This window comes from Vigna angularis, chromosome 9 (assembly GCF_016808095.1).
Source record: "Vigna angularis cultivar LongXiaoDou No.4 chromosome 9, ASM1680809v1, whole genome shotgun sequence".
Lineage (NCBI taxonomy): Eukaryota > Viridiplantae > Streptophyta > Magnoliopsida > Fabales > Fabaceae > Vigna > Vigna angularis.
Window position 1 is genome coordinate 28,641,742 of NC_068978.1, and position 27,577 is coordinate 28,669,318.

Genomic DNA, 27,577 nt, shown 5'->3' on the forward strand with positions numbered 1-27,577 from the left:
TTGGAAACTAAAAACTACAAACTAACCACGTATATTGAAGGGTGGTGTAGCCACTACAGTGGAGGAGTCGTCATCGGTGAGGGAGAAAGGAGAACTCATCGCTGTTCAAAACGAGAAAAAAAAACATACCTAAAGCATCCAAGTAACGTGCATTTGCGTTAAATGAAGCAAAAATTACCTTTGGTGTGGTCGCACACCGAAACAATTTAAAGGCTTTAGAAGAGAAAGCGCAAAGAAACAATGGAAGAGAATTGATTTCACCATATTTTTTAATTCATAAAACAACATATGATGTCAGAGACATCTTGGGGTGCCGACATCATACCACATTAGACATCAGACAAGTAAGGGGATCGATATCATAAGGATATAAGAAAGGTCTTTTCAGGAAGAGTGTTTTAATGATTTAAAAATCTTTAGACATTAGCCACTTGACTATCCGACGTCTAATGCATTATGACGTGAACACCTTGATTTTTCGATGTCAAACTCTTGGAGAACATTTCTTTTCCAACTAATTTTTTTAAATGTTTAAAAAGAATTAGACGTTGATTCCCCTTAAACAAATATCTAAAACTAATACGACGTGGGTAGTTTGATGTCTAATTATTTATTATATTTATAAAAATACAACCGATCATTCTTTATGTTATTTTTTTTTCTAGACGGCTATATCCTATATTTCGCACTAGTGTATCTTTCTTAGTTTCTTCTTTTAGAAAAATTAAAATTTAAAATTTAAAATAAATTTTAAATTTTTAATATATAACAGATTTTTACTTTTGAGTTCGCAATACTTTCTTTTAATTTGTGTAACTAATAAATTAAATATTTTAATTAAGGTTCTTATGTTAAATAACTTTATCATTCACATGTAAGTTAAATTGAAACTTGTACACATAACCTAAATTATTAAAAAAAAATATATGTTTTAAATAATTATTTTGCACATTTTAATTTTATTTTAATAATATACATTATTATATAATATAAGAATATTAATTATTATGATAAAAAATAAGTTGAGAAATTGAACTAAATTTTTTAAGATATTTTAAAGATTAGTTAAAAAATAAATAAAATTAAACATAAAATGTAAACAAATAATTTTAAAAATAAATTAATTTATAATATTTTTAATCATCAAATATGTGAAAATAAGTGACTGGGCATTCAAATTAAATATTATATTGATAATCTTAAACTTTTTAAAGTTAAAATTAAAATCTTAATAATACTTAAAAAAAGTTGAAAAATTTAATTTGGGCTTTTTAGCCCAGTTCCGGGTCCATAATCCCCACAAAGCAGGGTAAAACCCTAGTTCATTCCGTGCGCGCTTTTCAGTGTTGAAGCTCTGAGCAGAGGCATCGGTCGTTCCTTCGTTCGCTCGCTCGCTCTCAGGAAGAGACAGCACAATGAAGGTTTAATTTCCAAGCCCTAATAACTGCCCAATTTTGTTGGCTTCGATTTCTCGTTTCTTTGTTTCTCAAATTTCCTCATTTTCTTTTTATCCTTTTTGCAGTTCAACATTGCCAATCCTACCACTGGCTGCCAGAAGAAACTCGAGATCGATGACGATCAGAAGCTGTAATTTCTCCTCCTTGTTTTTATTTTGGTATTTGAATGTTTGGTGTTGCGTTTGTGTCTTGTTTCTCCGTGTGAAAAACTGAGTTTAGATGGTAGTTTGAGTTAGAAAGTCGTTAAGTTCACTTACACGTTTGGTAGGGGTGTTTTCTGCAGTTAGTTACCTGGGGTAGCTTTCTATCCATACTATGTTAGTTCTTCTATGTTGAATGTATATTTTGAACCATTAGTAACGTGTCGAGGTTGAAGTGGGTTTAATTGGACATCCATGAAACTAGGTTTCTTTTCAGATGATAAATTTGCTTCATTTACGAAGGAAAAGGAAGGGTATACTTACATGTGGTTACTGTGCTTTGGGTGCGGTTTGGCAGTTAGAATTAGAGTATCACCTTGGTTAGTTGACCTTTAATTTTTGCATTAAAGGTCAGTATATGCTGTATTGATCAAACACTTTTTCTAATTGGAGAACACTACTGAAAGCACGGATCCTAGTTTTCTCTCCGTCTGAAAAGGAAAAGCATCGAAGATCTGGAAAAGGAAGTGATGATGCATGCATGTCCTTAGACCTCACCATTGTTTTTAAATTTGTGGCTGTAATGAACTTATACACTTTAACGGCAACTGAGAAATAATGGGAATTGTGTTAATATAAGTGCAGTAGCAATACAATCAATATACCAACTAAAACTGGAAAATGCTGACAACAATTTTGAAGAAGTTTAACAGAGGGAAAAAAAGTTTTCAGAGAGAAAAGGAGCTGGGAGTGAGAAGACGCTGTTTACATTCACACACAATTCTGGCCATACGCCTTTCCTTTTCTTTCCTCATTTTCTCTCACCTTTAATGACTTCCTTTTGGTACGGTTTCTCCCCCTTGGCACATGGGTTGTATTCTTTATCTCATTTTCCTTATCATTAGGATGTAATGACATCTTTCATTCTTGTTGAGTCACTAATTTTGAATTTCTTATGATAGTGGACTGTGGCAGACTGTCATAGGCATTTTATAAATAGGCCTGTTATGGATGTTGCCAAAGGCTGTGATAACGTGTTTCTGTGGCAAAATTAGGCCTTCTGCTCTGTACACCACCTGACATTGATAACACTGGACCCATGTTACTCTGACGATTGCAAATACACTAGTAGCTTCCTGTGGCATGCATGCTGCTTGCATTGTTGCTTTTTATTTTATCCTTTTGCAGTATTACCTTTTGAACAGAACCATAGTCCAACAACCATAAATTTTTTTCTAATTTTTAATTACTGCTTAATTCTTTCTGTATTACAACCTAGGCGCTTCTGTTTCCTGTGCTAAATATTGGGCCCTATGATTTGTTTTCCTGTTATAATATTATTTTGAAAATTGCAGGAGAGCATTTTGGGACAAGAGAATTTCACAGGAGGTCAGTGGAGATGCTCTGGGTGAGGTATGTTCTGTAGATCGAAGCCTTGATATACTTGTTTCAATATCTTTTTAGGAGCATCAATAATTAATTGGTCTGTTTTACTTTGCAATTCTGCTACTGGTAGGAGTTTAAAGGATATGTGTTCAAAATCACTGGTGGTTGTGACAAACAAGGATTCCCAATGAAGCAAGGAGTGCTGACACCTGGTCGAGTTCGTCTTTTGCTCCACAGAGGTAGAACAGTAATGAAGCTGTAGTTTTATACCCGTTGATTTACAAGATTATAATGTTGAATTTTGCAACCCTTCTGTTCTGCATTATCAGTGACCATGGAATTTTCTATGTCATTCATGGCATGTGCACTGCCTTTGTTTAAGAACCTGTTATATGATTCTTTTAAGCTTTAAATGATGTTATAAATGAAGCTATTTCTGGAAGATTTATTTCTCTTTGTGCTTTTTGAAGATGATCCAGAGGGATATTGATTCTCTTTTTGATTGTGTAAACAGGAACACCTTGCTTCCGTGGGTATGGAAGGCGCAATGGAGAGCGTAGGAGGAAGTCTGTTCGTGGGTGCATTGTCAGCCCAGATCTTTCTGTTCTGAACTTGGTAATTGTGAAAAAGGGAGAAAGTGATTTACCAGGTCTGACTGATGTTGAAAAGCCAAGAATGAGAGGTCCAAAGAGAGCATCAAAGATTCGTAAGCTGTTCAACCTGTCTAAAGAAGATGATGTCAGGAAGTATGTCAATACATACCGTCGAACCTTCACAACAAAGGCTGGTAATTTTCCTCGTGCCTTTAAATTTGTTTCTTTTTTTTTTGTTTTTTTCATTTGAAGTAGCCAAACTGCCATTGGATATGAGAGAATAAATGGTTTTATTATAATGAGAAATGAGAAACGTTAGCCCATTGTATTAAATTTCGGATTTTTGTGAGTCAGAAAGCTATTTTTCAATTTGCAAGTGGAATCAAATTGTTAATCCTAAGAATCACTAACAATATCAACTTTTGATATTATATATGAATGTATACTTGGACTTTTATATGTTTTACACATTAGCTTAGCATTTTGAAATCAAGTAGCCAATATAGTGAAATATAAGCTTCAAATAAATGATACAAATCATAACAGCGATAATCACAAAATAAAATAGTGTCTGTTACTACAAAAATTCAACATACAGTAGTTGTTTACTGACTTAACAATGCAGCAAGATATCCTCCATAAAAGTAGTGGCTGTTTTGCTGTTTAAACACTGTAGCATAATGCAGGATTTCTCACGGTAGACTATTCTATGGTGTGGTGTTGTAATGTGGGCTATGGGGACTGCTTTTCTTGCAGTAACCATGGCGGTAATAGCTGAGTGTGAAGAAGATTTAAAATTAGACCAGTGACGTAAACCAATCCAAAATAAAAATCCTTGAAACCCAACCCAGGCCAAAATTTAGGAGCCACAAATACCTGACCCGTAAAACAACTAATTTTTCAGATTACAACCTGCAACAGCAACCTGTTCAATGATAACCCCTTGTCAAACACAACAATGCTTGTCACCAGTGACAATGACATGTAATGTGCTTTTGTATCTTGCATTGACAATAACGTGCCGGGCATGTAATTGTTTATCTGTTTTTTGGTTTATTAGAAGTTATTACTGTCATAATAAAAGATAATTATGTTTTTCTTGGCTTCATTCCATGGTAAACAACAATTTAACTGATGGTGCTAACAAGTGCCTTGGGCTAAGCGTGGTGGTTCCCTCTCCAACATCCAATTAAAATTAAATGAGTCATATAATGAATTTTAATCTCAATAATGGACTTTTGGTTTCAGGGAAAAAGGTGAGCAAAGCTCCAAAGATTCAACGACTTGTCACTCCATTGACCCTGCAAAGGAAGAGGGCAAGAATTGCTGATAAGAAGAAGAGAATTGCAAAGGCAAAATCAGAGGCAGCTGAGTATCAGAAACTTCTTGCCTCCAGATTGAAGGAGCAGAGGGAACGCCGCAGTGAGAGTTTGGCAAAGAGGAGGTCCAAGATTTCCAGTGTTTCTAAGCAGCCTGCCGCTGCATAGGCCAGCTGCTCTCACAGATATGGTGAAGCTTAATCTCATCATAGTTTTGGTAGTGTCACTCCATGATGGCTGCTTTATGCTAAACGTTTATGGTTTTTCTATTTAAACACACTAGAGTATATTCAATGTTTCTTGCTGTTGTATTTGAGACGACCTAATTGAAGAATTTTGCCTGCTTGAATTTTGTATCCTTTCGAGTATGTACTATGTAGCATGTCAGTATTGTGAACTTGAATATATTTTACTCTTCATTTTATTTGTCTATTCAGTGATTAATATGAACGCAGCCATTTGTTTATGTTATTTTATTGGGAAAACTGTGCTAGTATTACCGAGACTTTATGTTTGATTCATCACGACATATTGTATTTCTGAAGGGAAAAGTCAGACAAATGTTAACAAATCGAGGAGAAAGGTGAAGTCCTCGTTAAAGATACAGAAATATGGTTGAATTTATTGGTTGAAGCATAAAGAAGCTGAGAAGATAAAGCTACTTGGCGGTGTTGTGTGTGTTATGGCGTAATGAATAACTCAACCAAAGTATTAGTGTCCTTCACCTATTTTCTATATCAATTTGCAAGTTTTCTATATCAATTTTATCGCTTTTCTTCCCTCCGGAGTCGACACTAAATTGCTCAGAATCGCCAGACTCCTCTCGCTCACTTCCATGTCCCCTATCGCGCTCACTAAAAACCAAGCCAAATCAGTCTCCAGAATAACCGAAATGTTGCTCTGACATATTGAAAGATTGTACAAAGCGCGCAGAGCATCTTGCTTCACTTGCGATTGGGATTGTGATACGGTTTTACTAGCCTCTAAATTTTTTAGGGTGCTAACAAGGAACGGTATTGCACCGGAGGAACCTACTATCGGTTTATTCGAATCCAAAGCACTCAATCCAAGGAAATTCGCAACAATCGCTTCGGCCACCGACGAATTTGATTCACTCGATTCAATTAGTTTCAGCATCAGCATCTTGTGTACAGTGCCGATTTTCACTACAGTCGCTTTGTTTCTGAAATAATTAAATTAACATCAAATTTCAGATATATGAAATATTTGGGTAAACACCACGGTGGATTTTGAATGAAAATGCAAATTACGAACGCATCGTTGCCGATTCCGAGATTGAGCAAAGCATAGAGCGAAGCGATTTGCGAATGAGCGTCTTCCGAATCGAGCATTCCGACGAGAGGAGGAATTGCTCCGAGCATTGCGAGATTCGCTCTCGCTTCGGCATCTTCCTTCGCCAGCGACCTCACTCTCTCCGCCGCGATTCTCCGCATCGAGAAGTCTTCTTCGCGCAACTCCTTCACCACTCGCTTCAGCTCCGCCAATGCCTCCTCCTTCCTCTCCACCTCCGCATCCGTTTTCGTCTCCGCCGCGTTCAGCAGATCCGACAGCTTCTCCGACCTCTTCTCCGACCTCTCCTCCTTCTCTGCATGACTAGCCACCGAACTAAAGTCACCAACGCTTCCTTCGCCGCCGCCACGCTGGCGATAGCGGTAGCGGGAGGTGCCGCCGCAGCTGACGGCATCGAAGATCAAGCGGCGGAGCACACAGAAGTGGCCGCCAGCAGTGGCATTTTTCTCAGTGTGTCGGTGGTCGAGAGCGATGGATCCAACATTGGAGAGAGAGAGAGAGATAGCGAAAAAGAAGAGTGAAGAATCCCTGAATTTTTTAAGACATAGAAAGAATTTACTTTAGGCTTTTGTTTGTCTGTTTCTCTTATTTTCAGTGTGGCGGTGAGTGAGTAAGCAAGAGTATAGTACCTTTTGGTGCACGTTGTTGTGTCCTTTGACTGTTTTTATAGTTGTGAACTGTGACGATGCTGAAGGGAGCGCCAAAACTAGACAGTGTGGTTAGAGAATGCTTTTCAACGTTGTTGCCGTGTTTCAAAAATGAAACCAACTTACCACTCTTTTCGTTTTCGCATTCATGGAATCATTTCAGACAAAGAAATTACAAAATCGGAGACCCATACCCCCTTATATAAAAAAAACAATGAAATTAGGACTGGGACATGTTTGGTTCATTTCTAGTATGAGTTATTCCCACAGTACCATGCATATATTGTTATGGTAAAAGAATGTGTTTGATTGAAGGAATTTGGTGTTACTGGTTGCCAGCTATAACTGAATTTGATTGAAGGAATAAAAATACCTACACATTTTTTTCTGTTCGAAATCTGTGCATGGACCTCACTCTATTGTATAATATATCATATATAAATATTTGCATTACACCAATCTTTTTATATTCAAAATTTTCAACCCAAGTAAGCTGTCGCTAAATTGATCTCGGATATCATATTTAGCCTAATTAACTTTTAGTATTTGATACAGTTTTTTTTAGAATAGTAAATGGTTGAGATTGATTGGAATAAAAGTATAGGTTGAAAAAGTGGAGTTATACATGTTACTCTTAATTATACCTAATAATTTCATAGTTGAGATTTAATATAGTTTAAATACCTTTTTTTTATCTATAATATATCTTTTTAAAAAATAAAAAATTTAAGTCACAAATAATAAACAAAACATCTATACATATTTAGATTTGAAGAAGAATGAAACAAATAAATGAGTGATTTGTGAAAAATAAAAGAAGGAAAAATTCACGTCTAAAAAGAATAAGTTCACTGTTGTTTCTACAATAGTTCAAATCATATAATATCAGAATTCACTCATTAAATATACATCAATGTGAAATAAACAGTATACCAATCAGGCAAATACTGATAATAAAAAATATTGGATAAATCCTAAGACTATATATAGTATTATTAAGAAGCATTTCATCACAATAACTCAAAAGCTGAAGAGAATGAGTGACAGAGACTAGTGGGTAACATTATTTATATTTTTCTTAACTATAACTTTTTACTCTCAACAGATGGAAAGTAATATAAAAAAGTTATTTTGAACAAATAAAATAATTAGCTTATCTTCTATATATATTTTTATTTGTTTTCTTCTGATTTACCAATAATTATTTTCTTAACTTGTCCTGTGTTTTCGACATCAAAGAATAAGGAATTTTCAATTTGTTATTTAATATTGCACCAGAAAATTAATGTATAATGATAACTTGAGATTTTCTACCATTAATTGTCCTTATAAAAAGAGAAAAGTTAACCTGCTAATATATACCTTGTATGGAATATTCAGCAACTACTAATACAGATCCGTATATGAATTGTATAAATAGACCACATGTGTATCTATCATTCAACCAATGCAATATGAATCAAGATAGAATTTTAATTTGTTATTTTATCACCATTAACGTGTCTATTCCAATTCATACTCAATTTGTTACGTTACCCAACTCATCCCAATAAATAATATCTCTATATTATATATAAACCAAAATTTATTTTTATTGTGTTTACATTTATAAAAATATTTACAAAATAAATAAAAATTATATACAATAAAATTACTATGTTATTTTAATTTTATAATAATATTTATTATTATTATGAAAAATATGTGAACACAAGTATAAATTACATAATGTTTTTTCTATTTTAGTAATATTCAAAAATTATTCAAGTTAACCAACTAATCACATAGTATTAAAATAAACCAATCCGAATCTATATAGATCAAACTAAAATCGAGTTAACCTAAATAAAAAATTTTGTAACCTGACACACCATGTTTGGTAGATTGATTCATTTAAGGATTTTTTTTTCTAATTTATTTTATATATTTAAAACAATACAATTAAAATAATTACTCGACTAATTATTTTTCATAGTAGAGTCAAAATATTCACTTATTTCACTAAATATGACTATAAATACATAAATTGATAATTAGGGTAAGTTTATATAATTTGACAAATAAATAAATTAAACATTCAAATTATTTAAATATTATTGAACAACATTTTATTATTTTAAAATATTTTTTTTGACTAATTAGAATTAATAAATAATTATAATAAAAAATTATAGAAAAATTAAATAAGAATAATAAAAAAATATTATTTATAAACTATTGGCAACTCACTCTCAACTTGTCTTAAACTCATTTAATACACAAGTTAATAGAGACGGAATCAATTTAACTCACATTAAAAATGATTTTTTTTTTTCAACTTAATCTATATCTAGATTAACCTAGGTTTTAACTCAATTAGACATCTCTAACCAATTATATTTAAACTTTTCCCTAGCTTTCTTAATGTCTTGTTCTTGATTTGTACAAGTAACCCAAGTCAGCTTTATGACTTAAAGATACAAGGATTCATTTTTATTTGGATAAATTACAAAAGTCCAACTTCACTCTACTAAGGTTATAAGAGTTGCTGTAAACTCTTAAATATTTTTTTTAAGCTTAATAGCTTATCTTGTCCCTAGTTATGGTGAGTTGTGTCAATTAAGTTCCTTCTTTTAAAAAACTGTCAATTGTATCCTCATTTGTTAAAATTTGCGTCAATCAAGTCCCTTCCGTTAAATACTTACAAACGGTGTTAAAAAAATTTTCTCTCTCTTCTACTTTTCTGTGCAAAGCTGTTTGTCAGTACTTTTTTTCTCTGCACATCTGAATAAAGTAATACAAAATATTATATAATATAGGTTGGTGAATTATTTCATTACTTTGGAAAGTATGAATTCATTTACGTAAAAAAGTTACTTTTTCTTCGTCATTTAGCATATGAATAAACAAGTAAAACATTCTATAATAAACATACGCATTTAGCATATGAATAAACAAGTAAAACATTTTATAATAAACTTACGCCCCTGTACCCCTCTCCTATTCTCCTTCTTTCTTCTTAAATTTCTCTTTCATTAATCCGCGGGTCCCACTAAAAGCTACTCACCATTCTAAAATTTATATATATATATATATATATATATATATATATATATATATATATATATATATATATATATATATATATATATATATATATATATATATATATATATATATATATATATATATATATATGAAACCCTCTGCAAGTAAAATTCATATTTCCCTTCTTTACAAAAAAGAAGAAGCAGAAACATATATTCACGTACATACACTCCCTCACGTCCCTATCACTCCATAAACTCCCTTTCACCTTTATCATTTACGTAAACTAAAAAAATACACTCCCTCACTCTCTCTTTTCTCACCCAACCGTCCCTGCACCCCAAATATATATATATATATATATATATATATATATATATATATATATATACCACACACCCCATGGTTAACCCTCTGAATCTCACTCCACCTACAACCCGAAAGCCAACCCCTAAAACACTCTTCCTTCTTTTTTTCATTCTCACTAACTACACTCCTTCTTTCTCTCCCTTCCTTTTCTTACGCACAACATACACAAGAGCACACAGTATAGGTGCAACTATATATATATAACATTTCCAAACTGTAAAAAAAACATAACACGTAGAGTACCACAAAAGAAACATTGGTACGTCCCAGTTATAGTGTGAAGAATCACTCCCCAACCACAAAACTCATGCATGCCGCTATTATCTTTCCAGGTAATATGAAACACATTCAATCAAACATATAATAGATTTTCTGCTTGCTCCCCTTACCTTGGTAATTCCAGAAAGTTGCAAGTGTTCCTAAGATTCCTAGAAAACTCCGAAAAATGATTATGAAGTTGCTCATGGGGTTTGTCCTGATTCAGTTTATGAAGGGCATGAGGGGGTGGGTTTAGTAAACAGTTCAATGTTGGTTTATGGGCATAGAAATCAAATCTGACAAATTAATTTTGTAGTGCATGCACATGTTGGAAATGTTTGGAAATTCAATCGTGACGAAATTTAAATTTAGTTTTGGAGAATAAATTGGAAAAAAGGGTTGCAAGGGTAGTTCCTAATGCCATGGTAGAGTGTCTTTTTTTCCTGAAAAGAAGCCTAGGGTTGGAAGAGTCAGAGACATGTCTTTGCTTCTGAAAAAGCTACAAATACCTTTGACAGATTTAAAAAAATTAAGGGTTACTTTTGTCCTTTCACTCCACTCAACCTCAAGATATGCATCCACTGCTTCCAGTGAGAGAGGAAGAAAGACAAAACAAGATGAAAATGAGAAGGCTCAAGAGAGAGAATATCATCAGGAAAACCAGACCAACTTATTTGGCTTTATGTTTGTGTTCTATAAATTCCTCTTCAGTCTTGTTTTCTTTCACGTAATTTCCAAAAAGCCAAAGAAAAAAAGACAAGAAAAAGTTTGATTTTTTCTGAGATTGTGATAGAAGAAAGAAACCCTTAGGTTTAGGCTTGGCCCAATCTGCGTTCCACTGTCCAGAAATCGTTCATTCCTTGTGTTCTTTTCATCTGCGTGTGGGTTTTCTTCTCCATCCATTTCTTCTATGTACGAACACCGTTAGGGCAAGCTTCCTCTTGCCACCACCCCTCTATAATCGGCGATGTCGTTGATGTCGTGGCTCTTGCAAACCCTAGCACTACGATTCAACCATCTTTCTCCCAATCAATTTCTTGTTCCCATTTTTTTCTCTCTGATTTGTGTGTATTGTGTTAATTGATGGCAACGATGTTGAGAATAAAAGATATTGATGGATGAATTGATTGCTAAAAATGGAGGTGGAGAACGAGTGAGAGAGAATAGAAGAGTCTTTGGGATTGGATAATCAACGAATGGGATACAATGGAGGTGGAAAAATGGAGATTGTGCATTTTGCTTTGCATTGTGTTTCGGTAGGAGTGTGGAGGCCAAGATACCAACCTAACAATTGTGGATTCTTTCTTCTGGGGCTATCTCCATGTGATAGAATCATTATTTTCTTCACTACACTTAGTTTATTGTACTAGAATTAATTAGGGAATTATGCTTAAATGTCCAGTATTTTCCTATATTTCTTAATTGTATTTAATTTGACCAAAAATTCTAATTTTAATTAATTTGAATTATTTGGGTTAATTATTTGCATTAGTAATTGTAAGGAAAATTATTGGACAATACTTTGGGACATCTAGATGAACCAGGGATATATATTCTTTGAATAAAATTAGAGAAAAGTGTTAAATCATTTTGAATTGGAAGTGCACAATGATTTATTGTTTGTGATGCAGGTTGATCTCATTCCTAGCAGCTGAAATGGTGACTCAATGGGAAGTAACATGCGGCACATTGGAGAGAATCAGTGTGCAAATTAATCAAAAATAAAAGTGGTATGTGACCCTTGAATAGCTCTCGGGAAAATTGCAAAATGTAATATGGAATTGACATTTTGTGGAGGTCACGGCATAGCAATTAAAAGTGGGAGCCACCACTTGGATGAAAGCTCATGATCCATTCACTTTATCTAAGATATGCAGATTTTTATCCCTATGTGTTTCTACTACACACCAAAACATTACAGGCGTTGGAATCAAAGGGCCACAGTCGATTTTATTCTCCACATTCCCCACTCACGGTTTCATTTTTTTTTTGGCATTTAGTTTGCTTGGCAAAACTCATGACGAGCATCTGATTGTGAGTGTACGGTCACATCCAAAATGTGGCAGCAAACAAATGGGATAAAAGTGGGGGCCTCCACTAGGAAAGGGGATAATATTTTGATGAAGAAGTGGGGGCTGTTGTTACGTCTGGAGAAGAGCTCGCGTAATGAGGAGCTAGCACCGTGATAAGGAGCATCCAAAGCTTGGAGATGAAGCACTTGGTGCCAAGGCTTGATAGAGAAAAAGCACACTGGAATGCTGCACGCATTTTATATGGAATAGCTGAAAGAAATGAAGATTCCACGTAAGTTTGAAGTGCTGCCACGACCCACACCAGCTGGAAGGAAATAACACACAATTGGAGAGCTTCATTCACGGTTTGGAGAGAACACAGTCCAACGCTCCAGTAGTTTGGAGTTGCTGTCACGGCATGGCTAGGGGAAGAAGCAGCAGCTGCAACACAAGCACACGTTCACAGTCCAGACAGCAGCAAAGGGAAGCTTCAAGCTCCAGCTATCTTCACGTTCAGCAGCTTACAGGTCCAGCAGAGTGAAACATTTTCAAGCAGAAGCTGATCCAGCATGCAACAGTCTTCACATGGCAGCAAACATCCAACACTGGAAGCAAGGAGATGAAGCAGCTTCACGGACCTGAGTTGGTGTGCATGAGGGCCCATGATTTATTATTATTAAGTGGTGCATGGTGGACGGCTGGAAGAAGTTCCACTTAGAGACCAAGAAAGTGAAATATTATTTTTGGAAGTGGTGTACACACGTGAAAGAGGAGGGAAGTGGTTATAAATTGGCAGCAGCATAGCAGAGCAAATTATCAGATTTTAGGAGTAGTTAGTACCACTCACGGCTTGGAAGAGGCTTCTGCCTCTTCCTTTTTCCTTTTCATTTCTAGTAACAAGCTTTCTTAGTTTCTCTTTTCAACAATATGCAAAATGTAGTGTTTTATTTCTGAAGTGTATCAGTGTTGGGAATAGTTTGTTAATTTTATTTTCACGGCATTTTATTTCAAGTATTGTGTTTTGCTAAATTTGATTTTCAATTAAGTGCTTTTAATTTTACTGTCTCTTTTATTTTTATCGTTTACTATTTTCTGCATCGTTAAATTATGTCAATGTATTTCTCTGTTCATTTTAATTTCAAACGTCATTTTATGGTTTATTTTCACTGATGTTTTTATTTCTACATTTAATTTTACTGTTTCTGCATATTTACTGTTCTGTTTTTATTGTCTTTAAATTTATTTCAAACGTTTTTAAATTCGGTTTTATTTAATTTCTAGTCCATTTTAATTTATTCGCATTCAAAATCACAAAAACAACCCCCCCACTTCGTGTTTAAATCTAAGACTGAACCTCAGTATTGGTCCTTGAGAGACGACCTAGGAGTCAAATCCTAGTCTATACTGCATTCTTTTCATGCACATAAAATTTGTATGACCGCGACAGTCGTATCACCATGCTATCCTGCCTTCGACGTTGTTGACTCTCCAGGGAAAATGGGCTGGGCACCTGAAAAAGGCACTCCGACGCTCAAGTTAGATCAGATCCATTTTTCTTTGTATGTTTTGTATTTAAAATGACAAAAAACGAATCACCTCCATACCTGGTTAGTTGTCTTGCTTATTACCTGGATCTATTGGAAGTGGGCAGCAAATATGAGTGGTAGGTCCCTCCACCTCTAGTGCTTGCAGTTACTTCTTACCTGGATCTATTGGAAGTGGGCAGCAACTATGAGTGGTAGGTCCCTCCACCTCTAGTGCTCCAGCCATTATTAGGAATTTCATCATTACCTTATCTGATACCGGATCCCATTATTTCCCTGAGTAGTCTTTAATCAAGATAGTGTCTGTTCGTCTGTATCTGCTAAACCGCTTGACTAACGTAAGAGCGCTTTGTGTCGCGACATCAGACATCAAACCATAAACGGTCGATCGCCGTGAATTTGTCGATCATCAGGTAATCGACATAAACAGGTGAATGTCAGTGGGAGTCGAGTGTTCCGAAGTGCTCGACCTCCAATCACAAACGATCGGTCGCTAAGTGATCGACATACGAATCGTTGACGGTCGAACATCAGTGGTCAACATCAAACGGTCGAAAGCTATAAGTCGAGACGTAAGATCATCGTCGAGTCGTTGACGATCGAACATCAGTGGTCGACATCAAACGATCGATTATTAGTGGTCGACATTAGTTCGGATGTTTAGTGAAGCTATAAGTCGATCATCAGGTATCCCATGGTACACATTGGAATTGGAAGTATTTTTGGATTGGAATTGGAAGTATCAATGCATAAAAGGACGAAAAGATAGCACTGACAGAAAGGTCTGCTGTGTTGCAGAGAAACAGAAGAGAGAGAATAAAAAGTTAACGCCGTTGGGAGTATTTAACGGAAGGGACTTGATTGAGACAAAATTTACCAAGTGAGGATGCAATTAACATTTTTTTAAAAGGAGGAACCTAATTGACACAACTCACCAAAACTAGGGACAAAATAAGCTATTAAACATTTTTTTTACCTCAACTACTTAGTTAATATAAGATGATTAATCTAAATTCTTAAATCAGCCTATTATTATCTTTAACTCAAATTATAACTCTGTTTTTAATAATAAGATACCTGCAACCAGAATCCGATTGAAGTTTGTATTGATAATGATTGAGTGCGTGATGCTTTAAGAGAGAGAGAGGAATGTTGATACGCACGTTGAACATGTATGATGCAGGGGAACTCATCTTGCTCGCCAACCACGTCAAAACCGTAGAATCCCTCCGCCGCTTCCACGCGCTCACGGTGACGTGCGGCCACTCAACCAACCTCTTCATTGCTGCAAAGCTCATCTCTCTCTACGACTCTCTCCAAAACGAACACGTTTCGTGTTCCACTCTCTTCCACACTCTTCCCTCCAAAGACACATTCGTCTACAACTCCTTCCTCAAATCCCTCTTCTCCCGTTCCCTCTTCCCCCACGTTCTCACCCTCTTCTCACACATGACACGCGCCTCCAACCTCTCTCCCAACCACTTCACTCTCCCCATCGTTGTCTCCGCCGCTGCGCACCTCTCGCTCCGCCCCCACGGCGCCTCGCTCCATGCCCTCGCCTTCAAAACCGGCCTCTTTCATTCTTCTTCCGCCTCCTTCGTGTCGTTTTACTCGCGCTGTGGTGAGATGGACCTTGCATGCAAGGTGTTTGATGAAATTCCTGTTCAGGATGTGACTGCTTGGACTGCACTTATCATCGGCCACGTGGAGAATGGGGAGCCGGAGAAGGGTTTGAAGTGTCTACGTGACATGCATAAGGTTGGTGAGGATACTCAAAAGCCCAACGTTAGAACGTGGGAGGGCGGGTTTCTTGCGTGTGGAAATCTGGGAGCTGTGAGAGAAGGCGCTTGCTTGCATGGGGTGGTTATCAAACACGGGATTGCTTCTTTTCTACAATCTTCCGTTTTGGCTATGTACTCCAAATGTGGGGTCCCTCGAGAAGCGTATCGAGCATTTTTTGAGGCGACTCACAAAGATCTTTTGTCTTGGACATCCATCATCGGGGTTTGTGCGAGGATTGGGATGATGGAGGAGTGTGTGAAGTTGTATAGAGAAATGCAGGAAAACGAAATACGTCCGGATGGGATTGTTATTGGTTGCATGCTTTCGGTGTTTGGTAATTGCATGCATGTGTCTCAAGGGAAAGCGTTTCATGGAGTGATCATAAGGAGACAGTACGTCGATGCCGAGGAAGTTAATGATTTGCTGTTGTTTATGTACTGTAAGTTTGGAATGTTGAGTTTGGCAGAGAGGATTTTCCCAATGTGTCGCGGGAGCGCAGAGTGCTGGAACTTTATGGTTTTTGGGTATGATAGAACGGGGGAGAGCGTGAAGTGTGTTGAGCTCTTCAGGGAAATGCAATGTGTAGGTATTCGTTCTGATTCAATTGGGATAGTTTCAGCTATTGCCTCGTGTGCTCAGTTGGGAGCAGTTAATTTGGGAAGGTCGATTCATTGCAACGTGATAAAGGGTTTTCTGGATGCTGACATCGCGGTCACCAACTCGCTCATAGAGATGTATGGAAAATGTGGTAGGATGATCTATACATCGAGAATATTTAACAGGTCTCAGAGGGATGTTGTGTCGTGGAACACTTTGATTTCGTCTCATGTTCACATCAAGCAACATGAAGAGGCTGTAGATTTATTTGATAAAATGGTTAGAGAAGGACAGCAACCCAATACAGCCACACTTACGGTAGTACTTTCAGCATGTTCTCGCCTAGCATCTCTAGAGAAAGGAGAAAGAGTTCACCGCTACATACAAGAAAGTAGTTTTAGAGTCAATTTACCTCTTGGCACAGCGTTGGTTGATATGTATGCTAAATGTGGTCAGTTGCAAAAGTCAAGAATGGTATTTGACTCTATGATGGAGAAGGATGGAATTTGCTGGAATGCAATGATTTCAGGTTATGGAATGAATGGATATGCAGAATCTGCTTTGGAGATATTCCGGCGTATGGAGGAATCAAACGTTATGCCCAACGAAATTACCTTCCTGTGTCTTCTCTCAGCATGTGCCCATGCAGGACTTGCTGAAGAAGGGAAGTACGTGTTCGCGAGAATGCTGAGTTATTCTTTGAATCCCAATTTAAAGCACTACACTTGTATGGTGGATCTTTTGGGAAGGTCAGGTAATCTGCAAGAAGCAAAAGCTATGGTCCTATCTATGCCTATGTCTCCAGACAGCGGTGTCTGGGGAGCTTTGTTAGGTCATTGTAAAACTTACAATCAAGTAGAAATGGGAATAAGTATTGCAACTTATGCTATTAACTCTGAACCAGAAAATGACGGCTACTATATATTGTTGGCTAATTTGTATAGCTCCATTGGGAGGTGGGAAGAAGCAAAAAATGTGAGAAGGGCAATGAAAGAGAGGTGTTCAACGAGAAAGAAAGCTGCTTGGAGTGTGCTCTGAGATGAAACTTCTCTTCCCTCGAAAATTAAGAAAATGTTAAAGAAAACCATTGGAAGTTTACCAAGGGCCAATGTGCTTAATCTTCTCAAGTTTGCTCATTTTATAAGCCATTCATGAGCTTTGTCGATGAGCGATTGAGCTAAGGAAGCTGACATATTATTGTCGTACAATACTTTCTGCAATTGCTGAAGGGTTTGTCTTACACAATGGTAAAGCAATTATTTTGAAATGCATTATACACAATATCGCTGCATGTTTTATTTTTGTACCTTATACTTTGAGCATATTTTTCCTTTTGGCATTATTTTATTTTTTCATTATGTTTAAGTTAAGGTTGAGTTAGGCTATTGATATGCTTCTCCTATTTGCGAGAACAAAATTTATCATGAGCACTTTGAATTCTTGGTTTATATATATGTCTTGCTTTTTTGCCTGTAAGATGATCACTTCGCAATAACCTTTCCCAATGCGTTGAAGTGTTCACTGTTTTGTCTGAATAGGATGATTGGAAAAGCCCTGTAGTTTTTGGTCTGCGAGCCTCTTTATAGCACATGCTTGCAATTTCTTTCTTCATGGGAGTTTAGTCAAGATTTTGAATCTAGGCTAAAATCCTTAGACATGAAACAAGTACTGATTTTTCTGATATATACATATTTTGTTTAATTTCTATGAGCTCTGTAAATTGTCTGTATATATGCTGATTAAGTTGAACAATTTTTTGAAGCTGTGCCTTTTTAACTAACTGCTTCAAGTTCCAATGATATTGAGGAAGTGAAACAATTGAAATATGATGGGGTACTGAGATCCAAATGGGTTAGGAATGATCTATTGATGTATTGAAGGCCATTATTATTAGGAGCATACGTGATAGAAATTAACTTGTCTTCATTTTGTCATTTTTCATTGATTCTGTATTAGAAACTTCATGATGACAATTATTCATGGAAAATAGCTGATGGTAGTGAAATACAAATCATGCTTGATAACTCGAGAGTTTGATAACCATGTTTTTTGCTATCCTAAAATACAAATCATGCTTCTTTCCTGCTGTTGAAATTATGAGATTTTTTGGTATTAGGGAGGAAATTGAGAATAGAGTCTTTTAATATTATTATTTTAAGGATTAGGTCGTGTTAATGTGATTATATGATTACAAACATAGAGTTACCCTTATTTTTAGTAACCATAATCCTAACTGAAAGGAAACAAATTATGAGATATGTAAATAGGAAACTAATCCTAAAGGATAATTGAAATATGCCAAGATATGATCAAAAGATAATTTTAGGATACTTTCATACATTATAATATTAACGTTCAAGACTAGATATTTGAAGTGGTGAGTAAAATATCATTTGAGAATGCTGTCACTGTAATGTCTTAAAAATATTAGTTTTTCCTACTTGAGACTCTGGATGTTTCCTTCATCATTCTCAAGCTTTATTGTTGTCTCCATGAACAGTTATGACATAGAATTTGTAATTTGAACACTTATGAAATGTGTCACTTGTTCATATTTTCTTTTCTATCTTTTCTCTGAAATGTAAAATTGGTATGAGGTGCAGCTTGCTGCTGTAAAGCTCTTCCTAATCTGCTATACTTTGTGGTCCAATGGCCTTCATGTTACACTTTTGGTTAACATTTCCTAGGTAGTATTGGCAGGCAATGCAGTGCTGTGAATTTTGTTGTTTAAATTTATACTAAAATTTACTTTTTTGGTTTATAGTTGATCTCCCTTGACATGGGTTCATTGCTTGCTGGGGCCAAGTATCGAGGAGATTTTGAAGAAAGGTTGAAAGCTGTCCTAAAGGAAGTTACAGCATCAAATGGGCAAATAATTATGTTTATGGATGAAATTCATACTGTTGTAGGTGCAGGTTGGTACCTTATGCTTGTTGCTCAAGCCTTACAAGTTATAATATGGACATTGAGAATATTGTGTATTTTTAATTTGTTAGAGATGTAATATTACCATTCCATGACCTGATAACTTAAATCTTTAGGATAGTTGGTTCATTACATGGTGCTATAGCCTCTTTAGCTTTGTGGTTCTGAGTTTGTTCTTGGCTGATCCTCATTTTTATATAAAATATTGATTTTTTTTTTTTCAAGATAGGTGGGTCTGTTCATATTTTCTTTTCTGACTTTTCTCTGAAATGTGTCACTTGGACATGCCATATTAAACCAATTTTATGCTGCCACTTAACTTAAGCTTTTGAGACATTTAGGTTCAGGACATTTATTTGAACCCACCTTCAATGCCCTTTACCCCCCATGCCTAAAAATCAGGAATATTTGTTATCAATTCTTGGTTCTAATCTATTAACGAACAAAATAGCTGATTGCTGCAGTGAAAGCAGCTTAATCTGAGCATAATATCTGCAGAGTTGGGGGCAGGGAAATTGCTGATAGTAGAGTGATGGAAGAAAGTAAAGGAATATAAATCTATAGTCATACTGTCTCTAGCGGACCCTTTAATTGGTTGGACGCCACTACTTATGCTTTAATTAAGTTTTTGCATGACTTTGATTATATGCTTTCTTAGGTAGATCGGAGTGACATTCTGATTCATATATGGTTATCCACCTTGTTTTTTTCCAGTACCTATATGCAACCAATTAGTAATACGGTCTTTTTTTGGTCAATGGCTCCCTAACTAACAGGGGCTACAAGTGGTGCAATGGATGCTGGGAACTTGTTGAAGCCAATGCTTGGAAGAGGTGAACTTAGATGTATAGGAGCAACTACATTGAATGAGTATAGAAAATATATTGAAAAAGATCCTGCTCTTGAGCTAAGATTTCAGCAAGTGTTTTGCAGTCAACCATCTGTTGAAGATACAATATCCATTCTTCGTGGGTTGCGTGAACGCTATGAATTGCATCATGGAGTCAAAATATCAGATAGTGCACTTGTTTCAGCTGCAGTTCTTGCGGATCGATACATTACAGAGCGTTTTTTACCTGACAAAGGTAAGATGTGACATTAGCCCATATATGATGGGTTGATTCCTTTGTAATAATTTATTTTAGGGTTACATGCAGAAGTTTGGTCTTTAGCTAGAGCAGCATAAAGTTAGTTTTGAAAAGAAAAAAGCATTCCCTCTCTTTGTTAAAAGCCTTTATATTGTTAATAGCTTGGAATATTTTTTCCCTTTTAGCCATTGATCTTGTGGATGAAGCTGCTGCGAAGCTGAAGATGGAGATAACCTCTAAGCCTACTGAATTGGATGAGATAGACAGGGCAATATTGAAATTGGAGATGGAAAAGCTCTCTTTGAAAAATGACACTGACAAGGCATCTAAAGAAAGATTAAGTAAGCTTGAAAATGATTTGAGTTTACTTAAACAGAAGCAAAAAGAATTGGCAGAACAATGGGACAATGAAAAAGTTTTTATGACACGAATAAGGTCAATCAAAGAAGAGGTAATGTTTAGTTTGTATAGTCAGTCACAGCTCCCGTCCTCCCCTGGAAAAGAATTTTGAACCTTACATGTTGTAAACATTTGCAGATTGATAGAGTCAACCTAGAGATGGAAGCTGCTGAACGTGATTATGACCTGAACCGCGCTGCTGAGCTCAAGTATGGAACTTTGATGTCCCTTCAGCGCCAATTAGAAGAAGCTGAAAAGAACCTAACTGACTTCCGAAATTCTGGAAAATCTTTGCTTCGAGAAGAGGTCATTGACCTTGATATTACTGAGATTGTTAGCAAATGGACTGGTATACCATTATCAAACCTCCAACAAACAGAAAGAGAAAAATTAGTCTTGCTGGAACAGGTTCTTCACAAGAGAGTGGTTGGTCAGGATATGGCAGTAAAATCTGTGGCTGATGCAATTCGCCGTTCAAGAGCTGGATTGTCTGATCCAAACCGGCCAATTGCAAGCTTCATGTTTATGGGTCCAACTGGTGTTGGCAAAACTGAGCTTGCCAAGGCTTTGGCTGGTTACTTGTTTAACACTGAAAATGCTCTTGTTAGAATTGATATGAGCGAGTACATGGAGAAACATGCTGTTTCACGATTAGTTGGAGCCCCTCCTGGTTATGTTGGTTACGAAGAAGGTCCGGAGAAGACCCTACTCTGTGGTCCTATTTGATGAAATAGAGAAGGCACATCACGATGTCTTCAACATATTGTTACAGTTGTTGGATGATGGAAGGATTACTGATTCCCAAGGAAGGACTGTTAGCTTTACGAATTGTGTTGTGATTATGACTTCAAACATTGGTTCACATTATATACTTGAAACTCTTCGTAGCACACAAGATGATAAAACTGCAGTCTATGATCAGATGAAGAGACAAGTTGTTGAGTTGGCTAGGCAAACATTTCGTCCAGAGTTTATGAATCGCATTGACGAATATATTGTGTTTCAGCCTCTGGATTCTGAACAGATAAGCAAAATAGTGGAGCTCCAGGTAATTGATATGTTTATATTAACTTAATCCCTTTAAACGTAATTTGATTTTTTCCATTTCCTCAGTAAATAGCTGCTCTTTTAATAAAAGTTATAATGGTATTGACGTTTCTTTAGATTGTTCTTTTGGTTTGATTTCATTCTGAATAAACCATCGATTTGACTTCTCAAGTATTACCTTCTCTTCTAAATATTTTTTAAAATAATATAATGAACTTATATAAGTAGTCCCTTAAGTATTGAAATCTATCAGCTAGAAGGTAGTACTTTGGAACCAAATTGATGGTATATTATGCTACTCTGATTGCTGGGGCGGCATGCTAATGTACGTTTTCTTACCTTCTATAGATGGAACGAGTGAAAAACAGGCTTAAGCAAAAGAAAATTGATCTCCATTACACAGAAGAAGCTGTTAAACATCTTGGTGTACTGGGTTTTGATCCAAATTTTGGTGCAAGACCAGTTAAAAGAGTGATACAACGGTTAGTTGAAAATGAAATTGCAATGGGAGTTCTAAGGGGAGATTTAAAAGAAGAGGACTCAATCATTGTGGATGCTGATGTGACTCCATCTGCCAAAGAACGTTCTCTGAATAGACTGCTTATTAAGAAGTTGGACAACCCTGTTGCGGATGCCATGGTTGTCAATCACTAATTTTACCCGCTGCAAAGCTTTCACATAGATAAAAGTTAGTTCACAGCTCTTTTCTTTAAACTCCGTAGGACGTGACCGTAGTCCTTGTGTTTTCTTAATGTTTTTATTTTTATGTGTAATCATTGTCATAAGAATATTCTGTTTCAGAAGATTTGTTGATTATTGTTTCACTCTAGATTGCATAGGTCACTAAATATCATGAATTTTTTTTATAAAAAAAAATCTAATAATATTTAACTGCAATTATACTTTTGGTCTATTGATGCTTTTAGAGATACTCCTAATATAAAAACAACTTTCATTTGAAGTTTGGTACAACTAAAGTCACTAAATATGTTCAATTTATAAGCCTATAGTTATATTTGGTCGTATTGTTATTTTGTCCTTTTCTTCACTTATTGATGATATTAAGAAATAATGGTAAATTAAGATGAAATAACAGATAATTTGAAATAAGTTAAAATAACAGCTAGTAGTATTAGAAAGTGCGAAAAATAGTTGTTAAAGAGTTAGTAAATATTTCGTGTATTATATGCATATTATTAAAAGAGAAAAATTGTTAAAAATTATAAACGAAATATGAAGTATTAATGTTATTTTGCAATTTTTTTTATTTTGTTCGAAACTTCTTGATGACGAGTGAAATAGATTATTCATCTTTATTTATTATAAATTTGTTTTTTAATCATTAGCTTTGCACATGATCCATTATTTTTACATGCCTTTGTCGTTGTAGGATGTATAATCAACCATATTCATTAAGAATATTTATTTAGAGTAAATTACTATTATGTGTTTAAGACGGCTTCTTCAGCTGTGACAATTACATAATTTCTATTCTTACAAGGCACGTTGGACTTCGATGATGGTATTTTGGGGTGTTTCTCCCTGCACATCCAAAAGTGCTCCCTGCATCTCCAACTTTTCAAGAAAATACCAAAACTAACCTTGGTTAAAAATGTTTTTAATTTAGGTAAAAAAAATTAACTGTTTTTCTGACCTAATAAACTCACATACCCACCCATCACGAAACACGCTTCTTTTGCAAACCCTAGCCTCCTGCACCTCCAAAGGTTATTCTACATTTTGACTCCACGTCCACCCACTATGACATTCTCTACTGAAACCAAAATCATCGCTCAAACCTTCTTTTCCTGTGGAATTGTTGTGTTCTTGTTCTCTTGTTCAAATTCTTATGTTGTGTGGTGAGACTTACCTGTAGATGGAAGATTGAGGAGACAATAAAAGAATATATTGAGACAATAAAAGAAATTAAGGCGGAGTGACGCACTAACTTGAAGATGGAAGATTTATGAAGAAAGGTTCTTGAACACCCTTTTTCTGCTCAGGCTGATGGAGATGAAAGATCAAACTTGTGTACAAGAATAGGAGTGCTGACCACATTTCTATTCTAGACAACAACGAAGTTTATCAACAATCAGCAAATGCAAGAAACCATTCTTTAACCAATGCCTAAAAAGAATGACTAAAATGTAATGGATACATAAGTAAAACATGCATTAAACGCAATTTTAATGAATACTGCGTCAAAATCAATACCTTCAAGACAATAATATCATCATAAAATAAAGACGACAAACAAAGAAAGAAGAGAGAAATAACCTTGTCAAACATTTCAACACAGTTCTTGTTCGGTTCGTCAAAGAAACAATCAAACCCAGAAAATAAAGCTGAGAAGAAAGAAACGAGAGAAACACAGAGATATTGAAAACTGAATAATACGTGAGTTTTTCATTCACTGAAGAATAGGAGTTGACTACAATATATAGCCAACAAAAGTACCAACAAGGCAACACAGACAGGAACACCGTCCGGACCGATCGGCATGACAAGAAACCGTCCGGACCAGACCGAACGGACACAAGACGCAGGAAACCGTCCGGACCGATCGACATGCCAAGAACCCGACCGGACCAGACGGATCAGTCGGCCAACAAAAAAAAAAATCAAGTCTAAACAACAATTCTCCACCTAGACTTGAAAAAAAAAATAAACCGAACGGTCAAACAATTAGAAACCGCACGGTAGAAAACCAATCCTGGACAACAATTTCAGAAACTTCACTCTCGCGAGCGGCTTCGTCAACATATCTGCGGGGTTGTCTTCGGATGCAATTTTGCATATTTGAACATCACCGGATTCCACTATGCTCCTGATGAAATGCAGTTTGACGTCAATGTGCTTTGTTCTGGAATGATAAATCTGATGATTGGCCAGATGAATGGCACTCTGGCTGTCACAATGAACACAGACAGACTTTTGATTAAAACCCAATTCCTGAACCAAACCTTTTAACCACAGTGCCTCCTTTACCCCTTCAGCAAGAGCACAGTACTCAGCTTCAGTGGTTGATAGAGCGACGACCGACTGCAAAGTAGACCTCCAGCTTACAGCAGTACCAAATAAAGTAAACACATATCCCGAACGGGATTTCCTTGTGTCCATGCACCCGGCAAAATCAGAATCAACAAAACCTTCAATATAACCTCCACCTTGAAAGTTATTTTGGAAGAGTAATCCAGTATCAAGGGACCCCCTTATATATCTTAACATCCACTTCAAAGCTTCCCAGTGAATTTGTCCAGGATCAACCATAAACCGACTGAGAACACTTACACCATGTGCAAGATCGGGTCTTGTGCAGACCATGCCATACATAATGCTCCCAATCCCATTTGAAAATGGAACAAATTCCATCTTCCTCCTTTCTTCCTCGGTTTTCGGGCATTGATCCTTGGTGAGTTTCAAGTGTTGACCGGTCGGTGTGCCAGCAGGTTTAGATCCAGCCATCCGATACCTTGAAATCACCTTCTGCAAATAGCACTTTTGAGATAAAAACAAGTTTCCACCTGATTTTTCTCGCTTTATGTCAATGCCCAATATCCGCCTAGCTTCTCCAAGTTCCTTCATCTCGAAAGCATCACCCAACTTTGCTTTCATTTCATGAATCATGCTCCTGTTACTGCTGGCAATCAAAATATCATCCACATAAAGAAGAAGATATAGCACCTCACTTTCACGATTCAGAGTGTATACACAGTCATCGTAATTGCACCGCTTGAAGTTCAGTTTTATCAGAAAATCATCAAATTTCCTGTACCACTGTCTTGGACTTTGCTTCAAGCCATATAGAGACTTCTGCAACAGACACACCCTATTATCCACAGCAAAACCGTCCGGCTGTTTCATATAGATGGTTTCCTCCAAGTCTCCATGCAAAAACGCCGTTCTGACATCCAACTGTTCAAGATACAAATTGCAATGGGTCACAATTGCCATCAAGACTCTGACCGAACAGTGCTTCACCACCGGAGCAAAGATCTCATGATAATCTATACCTTCAACCTGAGTAAAACCTTTGGCAACCAGCCTTGCTTTATACCTAGCTTTCTCGCCCCCCGGTATAGCTTCCTTTCTCTTGAAGATCCATTTTGAACCTACAACCTTCTTACCCTTTGGCAGATCCACAAGTCTCCAGGTGTTATTTTTCTTCAACGCCTCCAACTCTTCTTCCATAGCACCCTGCCAAAGATGTCGATCGCTGCTGTCAAGCCTCCTTGTAACTTCTCGGTTCATCCGATCGTTCAAGATCTTCAGCAGCATTCAAGGCGTAGCAAATCAGATCTGCCTCTCCAAACCGTTTGGTCGGCTTAGAGACCCTTCTTTCTCTATCACGAACAAACTGATAGTTCCCCAAATCAACACCAACTGCTCTTGTGTGACTACCATTTCCAGACTTATCATCTGCATCCTCACCAAGGTTTGTTCGCTTCACACCCGTTCGGTTTTCCTCTAACGACCGAACGTTTTCTTCTTGTCCTTCAGCCGTTCGGTTTTCCTCAGTCAACGACCGAACGGTTCCATCATTAGTATGCTCCACCTCTACGAGAGTCTTCTTCTCGTCTCCAGGGTTTTCAACATGCATAGCCATCCTTGTTTCATCAAACATGACATCCCTACTAATGATTAATTTTGAAGGTTTAGAATCTAACCTCCACAACCTGTACCCCTTAATTCCTTCAGCATATCCAAGGAATACACACCTCACCGCTCGGGCGTCCAACTTATCACCTTTGATATGAGCGAACACCAAAGATCCGAAAACCTTCAAATGTGAGTAACCAGCCGGTCGTCCACTCCACACTTCCATTGGTGTTTTAAAATTTAGAGCTGAAGATGGACTCCTGTTAATCAGGTATACGGCTGTATTTGCAGCCTCTCCCCAGAAAGCCTTTGACAACCCTGATCCAAGTAACATGAACCGAACCCTTTCCAGAATTGTTCTATTCATCCTTTCAGCCAAACCATTCTGTTGAGGAGTTCCTACCACAGTCCTGTGCCTCCTGATCCCTTTCTCTTTGCAAAACTCATTAAACTCCTCCAAAACAAATTCCAGCCCATTGTCAGTTCTCAGACATTTCAAATTGCACCCCAATTGGTTCTCGGTCTCTGTGTGCCACTCCTTGAACCTTTTAAATGTTTTAGACTTATTCTTCAGAACATAAATCCATACTCTCCTTGAAAAGTCATCAATTATACTAAGGAAATATGCTCCTCCACCATGAGTTAGAGTTCTTGCTGGTCCCCACAAGTCTGCATGGACATACTCAAATGGCCGTTCGGTTAGGTGCTTCCCTTGACCGAACGGTATTCTGTGTGATTTCCCCAAGACGCAATGATCACAGAAATCTAGCTTCTGCAATTTGTCTCCCAGAAGTAAGCCTTGCTTCTCCAATTCTTCAAGACCCTTCTCACTGATATCTCCCATCCTCAAGTGCCAGAGCCGAGTGGTATTCTTAGTCCCACTTGCTACCGAGACATGACCAATGACAGTCGATCCCTCGAGAATGTACAAGCCATTCTTCCTTCTGCCTTTGACAATTACAGAATCTCCAGAACAAATCCTCATCACTCCATCTTCGACTTTTGTGATATAACCTCCAAGATCAAATGAACTAATAGAGATCAAATTTCTCTTCAGTTCGGGCACATACCTCACAT

The 27,577-nt window shown here is 36.7% G+C and overlaps 4 protein-coding genes across 4 annotated transcripts; 3 read left to right on the plus strand and 1 right to left on the minus strand.

Moving 5' to 3' along the window:
- Window positions 1–1,283: 1,283 nt before the first annotated feature.
- LOC108318775 (40S ribosomal protein S6) lies at window positions 1,284–5,361 on the plus strand. The gene is made up of 6 exons (XM_017556272.2): window positions 1,284–1,421; window positions 1,523–1,587; window positions 2,953–3,010; window positions 3,114–3,222; window positions 3,498–3,770; window positions 4,825–5,361. The coding sequence occupies exons 1-6, from the start codon at window positions 1,416–1,418 to the stop codon at window positions 5,061–5,063; spliced, it is 750 nt and encodes a 249-aa protein (XP_017411761.1). The 5' UTR covers window positions 1,284–1,415; the 3' UTR covers window positions 5,064–5,361.
- Window positions 5,362–5,376: 15 nt separating this feature from the next.
- LOC108346759 (U-box domain-containing protein 4) lies at window positions 5,377–13,183 on the minus strand. Its single transcript, XM_052868167.1, has 4 exons — window positions 13,045–13,183; window positions 12,759–12,960; window positions 6,171–6,764; window positions 5,377–6,078 (listed from the first exon to the last, which is right to left on the minus strand). The coding sequence occupies exons 1-4, from the start codon at window positions 13,181–13,183 to the stop codon at window positions 5,649–5,651; spliced, it is 1,365 nt and encodes a 454-aa protein (XP_052724127.1). The 3' UTR covers window positions 5,377–5,648.
- A 1,991-nt stretch (window positions 13,184–15,174) lies between these two features.
- LOC108347551 (pentatricopeptide repeat-containing protein At4g39952, mitochondrial) lies at window positions 15,175–17,504 on the plus strand. Its single transcript, XM_017586867.2, has one exon. It carries the CDS (start codon window positions 15,213–15,215, stop codon window positions 17,478–17,480), a length of 2,268 nt encoding a protein of 755 aa, XP_017442356.1. The 5' UTR covers window positions 15,175–15,212; the 3' UTR covers window positions 17,481–17,504.
- Window positions 17,505–17,573: 69 nt separating this feature from the next.
- On the plus strand, window positions 17,574–22,803 carry LOC108347552 (chaperone protein ClpB4, mitochondrial). Its single transcript, XM_017586868.2, is given in 7 exon segments — window positions 17,574–17,689; window positions 19,207–19,357; window positions 20,144–20,452; window positions 20,641–20,906; window positions 20,993–21,546; window positions 21,548–21,902; window positions 22,250–22,803. Coding segments are annotated over 7 exon segments (1,944 nt in total). The 5' UTR covers window positions 17,574–17,686; the 3' UTR covers window positions 22,556–22,803.
- The last annotated feature ends 4,774 nt before the right edge of the window (window positions 22,804–27,577 follow it).